The 15,657-nt window shown below is 44.5% G+C and overlaps 1 protein-coding gene across 1 annotated transcript in view; it reads left to right on the forward strand.

Annotated features, from left to right (window-relative positions):
* LOC147444753 (NAD(P)-binding Rossmann-fold superfamily protein) overlaps nucleotides 1–15,657 on the forward strand; it is a 122,117-nt gene that overhangs the window by 83,836 nt on the left and 22,624 nt on the right. Inside the window, exons 3-5 of the mRNA XM_086527287.1 lie at nucleotides 9,218–9,358; nucleotides 9,504–9,552; nucleotides 9,705–9,722. Coding sequence (XP_086383413.1) covers nucleotides 9,218–9,358; nucleotides 9,504–9,552; nucleotides 9,705–9,722 — 208 coding nt within the window. The remainder of the gene's footprint in view (nucleotides 1–9,217; nucleotides 9,359–9,503; nucleotides 9,553–9,704; nucleotides 9,723–15,657) is intronic.

The raw sequence follows: 15,657 nt of genomic DNA on the forward strand, positions 1-15,657 counted from the left end.
CTCTGAAAAGCAATCGGCATGAGTGTGGAGAAAATCATGGCGTTCTTTTGTTCAGGTCAAAACATATTTGACCTTCATCCATCGTTTAGTTCTCTCCCAAAAAAAATGAGTGAAGAAACTGAAGTTCATCAAATACAATCTCTGAGCCCTTCAATTGTCAAAGTCGCATTCTCGGCCCGATAGTCAACCACGGCGTTGTTCTTGTGGTACCAAGGGATTTCGAGTAGAACGTCTCAACCTTCCAAGGCAATTACGTAAAACTCCGCGTGCCCCAAACACCCCTGTCATTGCGAACAAATTTTGCCAATGCTTGGTGTAATGGCAACATCCCGTCCGGGTGCCACTCGAACTACCTCCGCCTGTGGCCTCAGCCTGTCGGGCGTAATTCCAAATCGAGCCGCCAATTCACAAGAAGTTGGCCTTGGCTCCTTCAAAAGAGCTTCCTGATCTTTCCTTTTGCCCTAAAAACGGCAAAGTTGTACTTTCATTTACTTAATTCGGTTCATGCCCCATACAATGTGATACCAGTTCTGTTTTTTATCTGCCTTTTCTGCCACATCCCTCAGCTGCTTTAGAACTTTCTGGCCTTTCTTCATCATGTTCGTTCGGTGCCTTTTTAGGGCACTTCACAGAGATATGCCCAGTTTCCCCGCATTCAAAGCACTTCCCCTCCTTTATGTAGAGAGCCCTCTCTTGAGGAGTAAGCTTGGGTCGTGCATCCTTATCTTTCTGTTCTGGGTTGCTCTTTCTCTTTCTACTTTCATTTTTTGAAGTCTGTTCGACTCTGTGTCATGATCTCATCTGTGGGGTAGGTAAGACTACCAGAGTGTGTCACAAAGTGATGAGTGGCAAAACCCTAACCCTAACTAGCTACCCAATCCGAATGCTAACGCAGCTGGCTATATGGTAGCCCGGAAATGGTGGAGACATGTGGCAGCTGTACGAACGCCCGCAAATTGCGGCGGATTTTTCAGCAGTTTTTGCGTGGACAATTAACGGCAGCTTTTGGGCATTGCTTTTGGCTACACAATGAGAGAGAGAGAGAGAGAGAGAGAGAGAGAGAGAGAGAGAGAGAGAGAGAGAGAGAGAGAGAGAGCTTTTTATGGCTTTGCTTTATTCTCTCATAAGAAAAGAGAGCCAGAGAGAGGGAAGCCTCTCCTGCTTTATTTTTACAAAGCTTTTAAGCTTTTGACTTTCAGCTTTTGGGGCTGTGCTTTTTAGCATCCCTTGTAAATTCTTTAAATTGGCCTTTTGGGCTCCCACTCTGCAGAGCATCTAGACGCAGAGTCTGAGAGTGAGACCCGAAGGCTCGCTTGTGCTATGAGTTGCAGATTAATATAAAAAGAAATACCGAAAGGGACGCCAGTCTTTGGGGCCAATATCTCTAGGCACGGAACTCCGTTGGGCTAGTGTTGAATCAATTGTGAACTGTAAATTGTTTTGAAGTGGTTATTTGGTGCTGTCGTGGTAGATTCTTGACTTGGAGTGTCCAAGTCTGTTACAGTGGTATCAGAGTACGGCCGATTTCTCTTCTACGGGAAATTCGATCCCAAATTTTTTATGTGCGGCACCTATGGCTTCACGGAAGGATCAATCGACTCCCTTTGCATCCGGAGATGCGGCAAGGGATCACAACAAAGATTTCGGCAAGGAGTATCGCCCGCCTCCGCCTACTCAGGCGAAGCGTCGAGAGGTGGAGCGTCGTCAATTGATCGGCGATGCAGCAAAGATGATGCTCAATTTTGCGAAGGACCCAAAATTTGCAAAATATATGAGCGAGACTTCTTTTCAGGAAGTGCATGCGCACTGACAGAAAACCACACCACCACCCCCAAAACCCGTTCTCAAGAAACCTTCTGCTCGAAAGAAATATTTAGAGAAGGAACTAGAAGAGGTGGTTGATGCACGGATTGCTCAGCTTTTTGACTCGCAACACAAAGCTAAAAAGCACGGCAAAAAGCAGAAGAAGGGCACTGACTTCCCGGGTTATTTGGGTCGTCAGTCGACATTTGAAAAGGCAAAGAAACAGACATAATGCCTTTGGAAGGTTGTGATGTTCTCTTGGGAATTCCCTGGTACCCCAAGAACAACGCCGTGGTCGACTATTCGGCGAGGAAAGCGACATTGACTATAGAGAAGGGCAGAACCATTGTACTTGACATTAAACTGAAGGGCGAGTCTGTCCCTATTGTATCGGCTATGGCCATTTCTAAATGAATGAAATCCAATCTGTTTGTTTACTCGATCTTTATGAAAGAGTTGAGTGATGAGGATAGGACAAATATGTCTAAACTTGATAAAGAACGCCAAGATTTTCTCCATTCTCATGCCGATTGCTTCTCAGAGGGCCCACCAGGCGAGTTAGCACCTGCTCATCCTGAAGATCATCACATTGATCTGATACCTGGAAGCACACAACCAAACCGGCCACCTTACCGTGTGAGCCGAGCACAGAATGAAGAGATTATGAACCAAGTGAAAGACCTCTTGGAAAAGGGTCTTGTCCAGCCTGTACTTCACCGTATTGCTCTCCAGTGTTGTTGGTTTTGAAGAAAGACGGATCTTGGAGAATGTGCATCGATTATAGAGCTCTCAACAAAATCACCATCAAGAACAGATTTCTGATTCCTAGGATCGATGATATACTCGACAGACTACAGGGATCCTCGTGCTTTAGCAGGAATGATTTGAAGAGTGGATATCATCAGATCAGAATCGCGCCAGGAGACGTCTACAACACAGCATTACGGACGACTTTTGGGTTATTTGAGTTTTTGGTGATGTCTTTTGGCTTAACCAATGCTCCTGCGACATTTAACCGGATGATGGACAGGATTTTTCGAGAGTACATGCTATTTGTTGGCACTTTCTTTGACGACATCATTGTTTTCTCCAAGAATGAGGCAGAACATAGAGATCATCTGCTTTAGGTCCTTCAGGCATTACAAGATCACAAGTTAGTAATTAATGCAAAGAGATATGAATTTTTCCTACCAGAGATACACTTTTTTGGGACACATTGTGTGAGCAAATGGATCCAGCCAAGATAGAGACTATCCGTGATTGGCCCGATTTGAAGAATGTCCATGAAGTTAGAAGCTTCTTGGGACTGTGTTCGTACTACAGGCGGTTCATTCGAAAGTTTGCAGAGGTTGCTTCCCCTTTGCATATCTTGACACAGAAAGGAGTCCCTTTCTCGTGGGGACCCACAGAGGTTACTGCCTTTCAGACATTGAAAGAGAAATTGACTACGGGACCAGTTTTGACTTTGCTGGACTTGCAGAAGTCATTTGAAGTATATTGTGATGCTTCTGGTCGTAGTTTGGGTGCGGTCTTAATGCAAGAAGGCCATGTCATTGCTTACGAGAGCCGACTATTCTCAAGGCCGGAAATGACAGCACAGATTTATGAGAAAGAGCTTTTGGCGATTATCCATGCTCTTACTCAGCAGCGGCACTACCTACTCGGAGCGAATTTTACTGTCTTTACGGACCATCAGAGTTTGCGCTACTTCTTGTCACAGAAGTAGCTATCGGAAAAGCAGATACGGTGAGGGAACATCTTGTCACAGTTTCACTTCCAGATTGTCCATGTTCAGGGATAGAAGAATGTGGTGGCAGATGCTTTGTCTCGAAAGCCATTGGTTCTCGCTATTTCCGCGATACATTATAGGAGCTTCGAGGAGATGGTCGACCAATATGCCACAGATACAGATTTTGCAGACGTTTTCACACGGATACGGGATGGGGAGACAGTAGCGGGATATTACATTCGGGATAGCTACTTGATGAGAAAAACCATGTTGTGCGTTACACAGCCGTTGAGGGAAAAGGATATGACCAAATGCCACTGTCCACATTTTACTCGTCACTGCGGCATTGCTACCACCATGAAAGGGGTAGAGAGATACTTCTTTTGGCCAAGACTCAAGAAGGATGTGGAAGAGTTTGTGCGCAGTTGCTTGGTATGCCAGAAGGTCAAGTTTGACATGCATAAAGCACAGGGATTGTTACAGCCTTTGCCCATACCCACCCGCCCCTTGGAAAGTATTGCAATGGATTTCATTTTTTATTTCCCGAGAACACAGAGTGGTCACGATGTTATCTGGACTGTTATTGACAGATTTAGCACGCAGGCTCATTTTATTCCAGTGAAGAAAACAGTCAAGCCGTATCATTTAGCAAGATTGTTTGTGGCCCAGATCTTCAGATTACATGGCATGCCTGAGACGATTGTCTCCGACAGGGACCCCAGATTTACAAGTTTGTTTTGGAAGGCAATTTGGGAGAACATTGGCACGCGGTTGTAGTTCTCGTCATCGTTCCATCCGCAGACTGACGGGCAATATGAGATTGCCAATTCAGTGGTTTTAGATTTATTGAAGTCTTATATCTCGGATCAGAAAACTCAATGACGGGCAATCTGAGATTGCCAATTCAGTGGTTTTAGATTTATTGAAGTCTTATATCTCGGATCAGTATCTACCTTTGGTGGAATTTGCCTACAATAATACGATACACTCTTCGACGGGGAAGGCGCCATTTGAGATTGTTGAAGGTGCTACGAAGGTTCCACCCTTCCTAAGCACGAAATATAAGATTTTTGAAGCTAATGAGTATACGCGCGACTTAGACACGGCTTTTGCCAAGGTCCGCGAGGCTTTGCAGAAATCTCAAGAACGACGGAAAAAGGCAGCGGATCGCCATCGTCGCGATTTGAAATTGAAGGAGGATGATTGGGTGCTCTTACGTTTTGAGAAGGCACGCCTGAGAAAGAAGAAGGGAAAGGAGAGGTTTTTTCCAAAGCTTAGTATGCGATGCTACGGACCTTTCTAGATCTCTGAAAAGATCAATGATGTCTCCTTCCGACTGAAACTGCCCGACACTTGGAGGATTCACAATGCATTTCATGTGAGTCTCTTGAAACCTTTTAAAGATGATGTACCTGATGATGGAGAGCCTGATGAGCAACCCGAAGTGGAAGAAAACGAGGAGATCCTTGTTCCTGAACAGATTTTGGCACATAAGGATACAAAGAATAAAGGTAAAGTCCGAAGGCGGTTCTTGGTTAAGTTCAAGAATTATCCTTCATTGGATGCGAAGTGGATGGAGGAAGGACCTAGCAGATACTCCTTAGATTGTGAAACTTTACCTCGAAGCTTTTGGTTTGGCATAGTCTATTCCAAATGGAACCCAAAATTCAGCTTGGCCAGATATCTGGTGCAATCGGATGCACAAGAGGGGAGTTACTCCGCTCCTTTGTCAACAGATGCCTTGATTTTTGTATACTGTGATGTCCTGTGATGTGACGTCGATTGGTACATGTGCTAGATGTGTGTTCCTAGTACGTAGGTGCTAACAGTCAGTGTCTGCTCAGACAGTTTATGGCCTCTATCTGTTTTGCAGGCATAATCGAGGGCGATTACAATGCTTTCAATAGGGGGGTATGTCACAAAGTGATGACGTGGCAAAACCCTAACCCTAACTGGCTGCCCAATCCGAATGTTGACGTGGCTGGCTGTACGCTAGCCTGGAAATGGCGGAGACACGTGGCAGTTGTACGGACGCCCACAAATCGCGGCGGATTTTCCGGCAGTTTTTGCATGGACAATTAACGACAGCTTTTGGGCATTGCTTTTGGCTACACAATGGGCGAGAGAGAGAGAGAGAGAGAGAGAGAGAGAGAGAGAGAGAGAGAGAGAGAGAGAGAGAGAGAGAGAGAGCTTTTTATGGCTTTGCTTTATTCTCTCATAAGAAAAGAGAGCTAGAGAGAGGGAAGCCTCTCCTGCTTTATTTTTACAAAGCTTTTAAGCTTTTGATTTTCAGCTTTTGGGGCTCTGCTTTTGAGCATCCCTTGTAAATTCTTTAAATTGGCCTTATGGGCTCCCACTCTGCAGAGCATCTGGACGCAGAGTTTGAGAGTGAGACCCCAAGGCTCGCTTGTACTTTCAGTTGGAGATTAACATAAAAAGAAATACCGAAAGGGGCGCCAGTCTTTGGGGCCAATATCTCCAAGCATGGAACTCCGCCAGGCAAGTGTTGAATCAATTGTGAACTGAAAACTATTTTGAAGTGGTTATTTGGTGCTGTCGTGGTAGATTCTTGACTTGGAGTGTTCAAGTCTGTTACAGAGTGAATGGCAAAACCCCGTTTCGCATGACTCATCAACTCCTGAATGGAACCTGACTTTTGTTCTAAGCAGTGATCTCAGATCTCTGTAGGTAGACCCAAGGTAAACCGCTCAATCTGCTCCTTGAACGAGATCTTCTTAAATAAAGAGGCGGGTAGAAAAGAGCTCCAGAATCTCTCGCAATAAGCGTCCACTATATCCTTCTTGGTCATCCGAAGATAGTTCCAAGCAGTTGTATATCGCGTTCATACTCCTGAGTCAACCAAGAAGAAATAAAAAGCCTCTTGAATTTCAGCCATTTAACTGGCACAGTCTTGCTTAATAGAAGCGTGGACCACCAAGTTCGAGCATTCCCCTTAAAGTAAGAGGCGGCTCTCTGAATCTTAGAGTGCTCTGAGTAGCGTCCTCCCGCAAAAGCGATGTCAAACTGCTGTACAAAAGACAAAGGCTTCGAAGCATCTCTATATCCCGAAACGTGTCAAAAATAATTGACTATCCACCTTCTTTAAACTCTTGGACTTTCTTGCTTTTGTCTTCCAGAAAGTCATACTGGTTGGCTTTGTAAAAATTCTTCTTCTTTGCATAAAAGTTGTTGTCATCAGAGTCTGAACTGTCTATAGACAAGTCCTCTGTAGAACTGTCACTCACGGGGCGAGATTTAGACTTCTTTGTCTTTTTCTTGCCCTTTCTGAAGCGTTGCTTTTTGCTTCGCTTTTTGCCTTTTCGGTCTTCTTCGCTCGAGTCAAATAAGCTAGAAGAACTGTCAGAAGAAGAAGAAGAAGAAGAACTAGGTACTCCTTCAAATCAAACACGCTTCTTCTGTTTCTTTACCTTTTCAAATGTCGATTGACGACCCAAATAACCCGGGAAGTCCGTGCCTTTCTTCTGCTTTTGGCCGTGCTTTTTAGCTTTGTTTTGCACGTCAAAAAGCTGAGCATTCCGTGCATCAACTACCTCTGCTAATTCCTTCTTTGAATACTTCTTGTGAGCAGAAGGTTTCTTGAGAGCGTGTTTTGGAGGTGGTGTTGTGGTTTTCTGCCACTATTCGTGCACTTCCTGGAAAGAAGTCTCGCTCATGTATTTTGCAAATTTTGGGTCCTTCGCAAAATTGAGCATCATCTTTGTTGCATCGCCGATCAATTGACAACACTCCATCTCTCGACACTCCGCCTAAGTAGGCCGAGGCGGGCCATACTCCTTGCCGGAATCTTCGTTGTGATCCCTTCCCGCATCTCCGAATGCAGAGGGAGTCGACTGATCTTTGCCTGAAGCCATAGGTGCCGCGGAAAAGAAAATTGAGATCGGATTTCCCGTAGAAGAGAAATCGGCCGTGCTCTGATATCACTGTAACAGACTTGGACACTCCAAGTCAAGAATCTACCGCGATAGCACAAATAAATACTTCAAAACAATTCACAGTTTACAATTGATTCGACACTGGCCCGGTGGAGTTCCGTGCCTAGAGATATTGGCCCCAAAGATTGGCGCCCCTTTCGGTATTTCTCAAGATTGCGGGCAGGCGCTCACACTCAGACTCTGCGTCCAGATGCTCTGAGTTATGAGGCCCTGCCCACGTATTTAAAGAGTACAAAGGGATGCTAAAAGCAGAGCCCCCAAAAGCTTCAAAAGCTGTCCCAAAAGCTGAAAAGTAGAAGCTTTCCAAATAAAGCAAAAGCTTTTTCTGCTTTTCACAATCTCTCTCTCTTGAGAGGGAATAAAGCAAACAAAAAAACTCTCTCTCTCTTGCTTAAATAGAAATAAAGCAAAGAGGCCTCTCTCTCTCTTTCTCAACTTGCGTAGGAGAAGCAAGTCCAAAAGCTGAAATCAAAAACTGCCACCCTGCTTCGCAAAAATCACGCCGCAATTTGCGGGGGTCCGTACAACTGCCACGTGTCAGGCCACATCAGCAAATTAGGGTTTCTGATTTTCTTGCAGAGCGGGCAGCCATGTCATCACTTTGTGACAGATCCCTTCCCGCATCTCCGGATGCAGAGGGAGTCGGCTGATCTTTGCCTGAAGCCATAGGTGCTGCGGAAAAAAAAATGGGGATCGGATTTCCCGTAGAAGAGAAATCGGCCGTGCTCTAATACCACTGTAACAGACTTGGACACTCCAAGTCAAGAATCTACCGCAACAGCACCAAATAACCACTTCAAAACAGTTCATAGTTCACAATTGATTCAACACTGGCCCGGTGGAGTTCTGTGCCTAGATATATTGGCCCCAAAGACTGGCGCCCCTTTGGGTATTTCTTTTTGTATTATTCTGAGTTCAAAGTACAAGAGTGTGGGCAGGCGCTCACACTCAGACTCTGCGTCCAGATGCTCTGAGTTGTGAGAGGCCTGCTCACATATTTAAAGATACAAGGGATGCCAAAAGCAGAGCCCCAAAAGCTGGAAATCAAAAGCTCAAAAGCTTTGTAAAAATAAAGCAAGGGTTCTCTCTCTCTCTTGGGAAAAGCAACATCCCAAAAGCTGTCAAAAAGCTGCCGCCCTGCTGCCGGAAATCGCGCCACAATTCGCGGGGGTTCGTACAGCTGCCACGTCAGCAAATTAGGGCTTCTGATTTTCTGCAGTTAGGGTTAGGGTTAGGGTTTCCTGCAGAGGGTGTGTGTGTATAGCGGGCAGCCACGTCATCACTTTGTGACAAGGCAAGCAAAGGACAGGGTGTGCAATCAAACAGATAAACCAATGCTATGAGTGCCATTCCTACTGCTCTCGTTTATCGCTTACCATTTCTCTGCTGCCCTATTCTAGTGCACTGTAGGAAAAGATGGTCACGCAAAGAACAAAAATGAGGGAGAAGAAAGTGGCACATCATTTGCGATGCTACTGCATGGAAAATCAGGTGCTGCTAGGTCATCGGTTCATATAGTATGGGCAGAGTACATTCTCTGTGAATTACTTCACAGACAGTGATTTCAACACGATGATGCCCTATTTGGGCTCATGGGTGAGGCTTATTGATTAAGAAAATTACACAAGGGCAAGTAAACTAGAAAGAATATCGTGAAAAGAGGCAAGAATAGCCCTGTTTTTCTTGCATATGTTGCAGGGAGGATGCTACAACCATTGTGTGTTTATTTCAGGAGGCTGCTCAATCAATTTTACCTTTAGTAAAGGATTTTGCCCCTAGTATTGAAGCCAGATGGGGAGTTGAAGGTCTTCAGAGCATCTTTCAAGATAAATCGATACAAGGTGTTGCTGTGGTGGTTGCTGCCCAAGCTCAGGTGGACTTTTACCTATGCTGGAATTGGGAGTGTGACAATGATGTATTTGATTTATCATTCTAATCCTGAACTGCTGCAATTCCGAAGTCATAACATAAACTCCACATGCTTGTAAAATCTTATGAATATTTTGGCTTGTCTTTAGGTCGAGATTACGTTGCAGGCTCTGAGGGCAGGCAAACACGTTCTTCAAGGTAGTCGAAAGCAATAACTGCATTGCGTTCTTATTGTCGTTTATGGACATTTGCAAACGGATGCTTAATTTGTGATTTCTTGACATGGTGTATTGACCTCTGGGCCAACTATTAAACCACCTGATGATCTGCGGTTGCTGCTGCTCTTAAAGAAAAGCCTGCAAGCTCGAGTAAGTGCTCAGTAGTTTTGCTCATTTATTTTGAGCTGTTTTTTGGTTCTTTATCTGCTTGCTTTTCTTTTGACATTCATTTGCTGTCAATTTGTCTTCTGTAACATTTATTCTAAGCACGCTGGGGAGCCTTCTAAGTAATGATCGCATGGTACTTCGAGAAGCATTGCAAATTTAAGGACCACTAGTGTTCATTCTACGATGGATATCTCTAGATGCTCTTTCACGTGTCAAACCACCAGCCGGTGAGGTACGAATCTATTAGAGACTAAAGCTTAGGACATGAAACACAAACAAGGGCTGAACCAAAGGGAGAGGTAAGACCCAAATTGGTATTGGCAAAAGGAGGTAAGTCAGAGGGCCACAGCTCTCAGTAGTAACAACTTACAACATTGCTTAGACCGCTGTCCTTATCCAGCTTACACTCTCTGACCGTTCTTAACTTAGACCTCTGACAGAAAAATGGTTTTACCATACAAACAAATGATTATTCGCGTTACTGGTGATTTCTATAAGCATCACAAGCCAATGTGCCGGATCAGCAGAAGGGTCATATGTAGGTTACTGACAGATGATAATAGCTTGCCTTATGGCTTCCTTTTAGTCTTTTTTTCATTCCGAGCAGATCTTCAGAACTCTTGTTAACTCTCTCCTTTATAAACTTGCTATACTAACAGATTTTAACAGGGAAGGGAAGACTTCCTCGTATTCAGAAATACCTCCATTCCAATGCTTGCCCGCTTTAAGCTTTGCAAAGGGGGTGATACTGGAGAAAGAGCTGAGGTAGGAGCCTGCTGGCATAGGTATGCCAATTTTTTTGGAAATCTGCCAACCGGCTTTACACCTTTTACGCGTTTTTTTCTCTAGAAGCAAATCTGCTTAGAGTCAGCGTAGGAGCCTGCTGGCGTAGGTATGCTCACAAGCCCCTCGCTTTTATTCAACAGTTTGACATTGCTTTTTCTGGAGGCTGCTACTCAGAGCACTCAAAGATCAGGAGGGCAACATCTTATTTGAAAGCAAATGCACGAACATGGTGGTCCACTCTTCTGTTATGAAAAGAAGCACCGACAAAGTGGCTAAATTTCAAGGACTTTTTATTTCCTCGTGGCTCACTCAAGAGTACGAAAGTGATGTGATTACCGCTTGGAATAATCTTCGGATGACCAAAGGGAGATACTCTAGACCTTTATTGTGAGAGATTTTGGGATGTTTTTCTATCTGCCTCACCTTTTGAAAAGATCAATTTTAATAGCAAATCGAGCGATTTTGTTGTGGAATTCCCATAGAGATTCGAGATTACTGCTTATTACAGAAATTTGAGTCCATACAACAACTGATGGGACATGCCAAGCAAGGGTTTGCTATGCATTCAGGTAACTTGACGTATCCAACAGATCAACTCTCAACAAATGATGACAAAAGCAGAAGAAAGAAAGATGCACGTCCCCGACTGATAGAGGAAGAAAAAGACGAATACCTTAAAACGGGAAAGTTCTTTCACTATGGGAAACAAGGACATATATCGGTGCGGTGCCCCAAAAAGGCACAAGTATGAGAACGAACGACATACTGAAATAGAACTGCGAGAGAAGATACTCGCTCCAGAACAGATACTGGAAAGGAAACTGAAAGGGACACACAATATTCTGCTTTATGACTTTATGAATGAATAACTTTGAAATGGGAATTTCCGAAGATGACTCTGATTTATGTATGAAATTAATGTGTTTGGAAGATCTTGTTATTCGTGTACAGATAACAGGTGAAATCGAGAATGAGATCATGATGAATTTGCATATGAATGCAATTGGGAGCAATGACCACTAAGGAATGACCCTGATCACGATTCAAGACAAGAATCATGAATTTTGAATGATGATGAATGATTGAATGAGATGATTGGATATTGTGGTGAGCGCATCAAGATTTCCAAAGGGATGAGATGGCCACACAGGGATCTAAGTGCATCAAGATTTATGAACCGATAAGATGACTAGACTAAATGATTGAAACACTATGTTCAGTATGAACTAAGTGTGTTATTTGTGAACCGAAATTCCTAGAAATGAATCTGAATTTTGACTGCTCACTCATGTGCTTTGTGTTTGAGTTCAGGATAAATGACTGCAACATTTCGGTCTTGAGACTCTATGGACATGATCGCAATAAGAATTAGTTAAACTGACATTAGTGAGGTCTTGTGTGGATCTATGTGCGATTACTAAAATACATTGCCAGGAATCATGGTCCTAGATCTAGATGGATTTTATGTTTGATGACTTGAATGTGATGTGAATGTTTAGTGACAGTCGTCTTTGTGCAATTGCTGGATTGGTATCATCTAGTGCGTCGGTACTTAGAGTCGGCGTCTACTGAACTGGTTTATGGCTTATGTCTGATTTTGTAGGTGTAATCGAGGGCGATTGTCACAAACTCGTGACGTGGCTGTCCAGCACACATACACACACCTCTGGCAAGGACACCTTGGTGGGCTGAAATGCTCATGTGGCTGGCTAACTGCAACCTACACGAAATGCTGACGTGGAAAATTCTGTACGGCTGATGACGTGGCTGCTCGCAAATCGCGACGGAATTTACGGAGCCAGCGCTCAGCTTTTGCGCATTGCTTTTCTACGCAATTGCGAGAGAGAGAGAGAGAGAGAGAGAGAGAGAGAGAGAGAGAGAGAGAGAGAGAGAGAGAGAGAGAGAGAACCAGCTTTTGCTTTATTTAGGGGCTCAAGAGAGTTCGAGAGAGAGAAACTCTTTTTTCTTTATTTTTAAAAGCTTTTGAGTTTACCAGCTTTTGGGGCTCTGCTTTTGGCATCCCTTGTACTCTTTAAATACGAGGGCAGGGCCTCATAACTCAGAGCATCTGGACGTAGAGTCTGAGTGTGAGTGTCTGCCTGCACTCTTGTACTTTGAACACAGATTAATACAAAAAGAAATACCGAAAGGGGTGCCAGTCTTTGGGGCCAATATCTCTAGGCATGGAACTCCGCCAGGCCAGTGTCGAATCAATTGTGAATTGTGAACTGTTTGAAGTGATTATTTGTGGTGTCAAGGTAGATTCTCGACTTGGAGTGTCCAAGTCTGTTACAGTGGTATGAGAGCACGGCCGATTTCTCTTCTATGGGAAATCCGATCCCTTTTTTTTCCGCGACACTTATGGCTTCAGACAAAGATCAGTCAACTCCCTTTGCATCCAGAGATGCGGGAAGGGATCACAACGAAGATTCACGCGAGGAGTATGGCCCGCCTCTGTCTACTCAGGCGGAACGTCAAGAGATGGAGCTTTGACCTGGGTGGTCCACGCTTCTATTAAACAAGACTGTGCCAGTTAAATGGCTGAAATTCAAGAGGCTTTTTATTTCTTCTTGGCTGACTCGAGAGTATGAACGCGATATACGAACTGCTTGGAACCATCTTTGGATGACCAAGAAGGATACAATGGACGCTTATTGCGATAGATTCTGGAGCTCTTTTCTACATTTAAGAAGATGCCTCCATTCAGGATTTGATGAGTCATGCGAAACGGGGTTTTGCCATTCACTCAGGCAATTTGACCTACCCACCGATGAGATCATGACACAAAGAGCCGAACAGACTTCGACAAATGAAAGTAGAAAGAGGAAGAGCAACCCAGAAAAGAAAGATACACGACCCAAACTCACTCCTCAGGAGAGAGCTCGCTACATCAAGGAAGGGAAGTGCTTTGGATGCGGGGAAACTGGACATATCTCCACGAAGTGCCCTAAAAAGGCACAGAAAGAATAGAACGACGAGGACGAGGAGAGGCCTGAGAGTTCGAGAGCAGTTGAGGAACGTGGAAGAAAAGGCAAGATGAAAATAGGACTGGTTCCAAATTGCATGGATACCGATCCCAACACGATGGACGAGAGTACAGAACTTTGCCGAGCTTAGGGCAAAGTGAAAGACCAAGAAGCCCTGATCCTCTTTGATGGAGGAGCCAAGGCCAACTTCATTTCACCGGAATTGGCGGCGCGGCTCGAGATCGCTCCCGATCGGATGGGACCACTTGCGGAGGCAGTTCTAGCGTCACCCCGGTAGGGACGTAGCTACTACACCTGTCATTGGCAAACTTTGGTTGCATTGTCAGGGGTATTTGGGGCATGAGGACTTTTACATAATGCCTTTGGAAGGTTGTGATGTCCTCTTGGGAATTCCCTGGTACCACAAGAACAACGTCGTGGTCGACTATCGGGCGAGGAAAGCAACATTGACCGGAGAGAAGGGCCTAACCATTGTACTCGATATAAAACTTAAGGGCGAGTCTGTCCCTATTGTATCGGCTTCGGTTATTTTTAAATCAATGAAATCCAATCTGTTTGTTTACTCGATCTTTTTGAAAGAGTTGAGTGATGAGGATAGGACCAATATGTCTCAACTTGATCAAGAACGCCAAGATTTTCTCCATTCTCATGCCGATTGCTTCTCAGAGGGCCTACCAGGCGAGTTACCACCCGCTCGTCTGAAGATCATACCATTGATCTGATACCTGGAAGCACACCACCAAACCGGCCACCTTACCGTGTGAGTCGAGCCCAGAACGAAGAGATTATGAACCAAGTGAAAGACCTCTTGGAAAAGGGTCTTGTCCAGCCTAGTACTTCACCGTACTGCTCTCCAGTGTTGTTGGTTTTGAAGAAAGACGGATCTTGGAGAATGTGCATTGATTATAGAGCTCTCAACAAAATCACCATCAAGGATAGATTCCGATTCCTAGGATCGATGATATACTCGATAGATTACGGGATCCTCGTGTTTTAGCAGGATTAATTTAAAGAGTCAGATCCGAATCCCGCCGGGAGACGTTTACAAGACAGCCTTTCGAACGACTTTTGGGTTATTTGAGTTTTTGGTGATGCCTTTTGGCTTAACCAATGGTCCTACGACATTTAACCGGATGATGGACAAGATTTTTCGACTCTTTGTTGGCACTTTCTTTTACGACATCATTGTTCTCTCCAAGGATGAAGCAGAACATAGAGATCATTTGCTTCAAGTCTTTCACGCATTACGAGATCACAAGTTAGTGATTAATGCAAAGAAAAGTGAATTTTTCCTACCAGAGATACACTTTTTGGGACACATTGTCTCAACAGCAGGAGTACAGATGGATCCGGCCAAGATAGAGACTATCTGTGATTGGCCTGATTTGAAGAATGTCCATGAAGTTAGAAGCTTCTTGGGATTGTGTTCGTACTACAAGCGGTTCATTAGAAAGTTTGTAGTGGTTGCTTCCCCTTTGCATATCTTTACACAGAAAGGAGTCCCTTTCTCGTGGGGACCCACAGAGGTGATTGCCTTTCAGACATTGAACGAGAAATTGACTACGGGACCAGTTTTGACTTTGTCGGACTTGCAGAAATCATTTGAAGTATATTGTGATGCTTGTGGTCGTAGTCTGGGTGCGGTCTTAATGCAAGAAGGCCATGTCATTGCTTACGAGAGCCGATTGTTCTCAAGGCCGGAATTGACAACATAGATTTACGATAAAGAGCGTTTGGCGGTTATCCATGCTCTTACTCAGTGGTGGCACTACCTACTCGGAGTGGACTTTACTGTCTTTACAGACCATCAGAGTTTATGCTGCTTCTTGTCACAGAAGCAGCTATCGGAAAAGCAAATGCGGTGGGCGAACATCTTGTCATAGTTTCACTTCCAGCCCATGTTCAGGGACATAAGAATTTGGTGGCAGATGCTTTGTCTCGGAAGCCGTTGGTTCTGGATACATCATAGGAGCTTCGAGGATATGGTCGATCAGTATGCCACAGATACAGATTTTGCAGACGTTTTCAGACGGATACAGGATGGGGAGACAGAGCATGATATTCCATTCGGGATAGCTACTTGATGAGGAAAACCATGTTGTGCGTTACACAACCGTTCATGGAAAAGGTTATGATCGAATGCC

The sequence above is a fragment of the Adiantum capillus-veneris genome, chromosome 13 (assembly GCF_014529385.1).
Source record: "Adiantum capillus-veneris isolate H3 chromosome 13, ASM1452938v2, whole genome shotgun sequence".
In the NCBI taxonomy this organism is placed as follows: Eukaryota; Viridiplantae; Streptophyta; class Polypodiopsida; order Polypodiales; family Pteridaceae; genus Adiantum; species Adiantum capillus-veneris.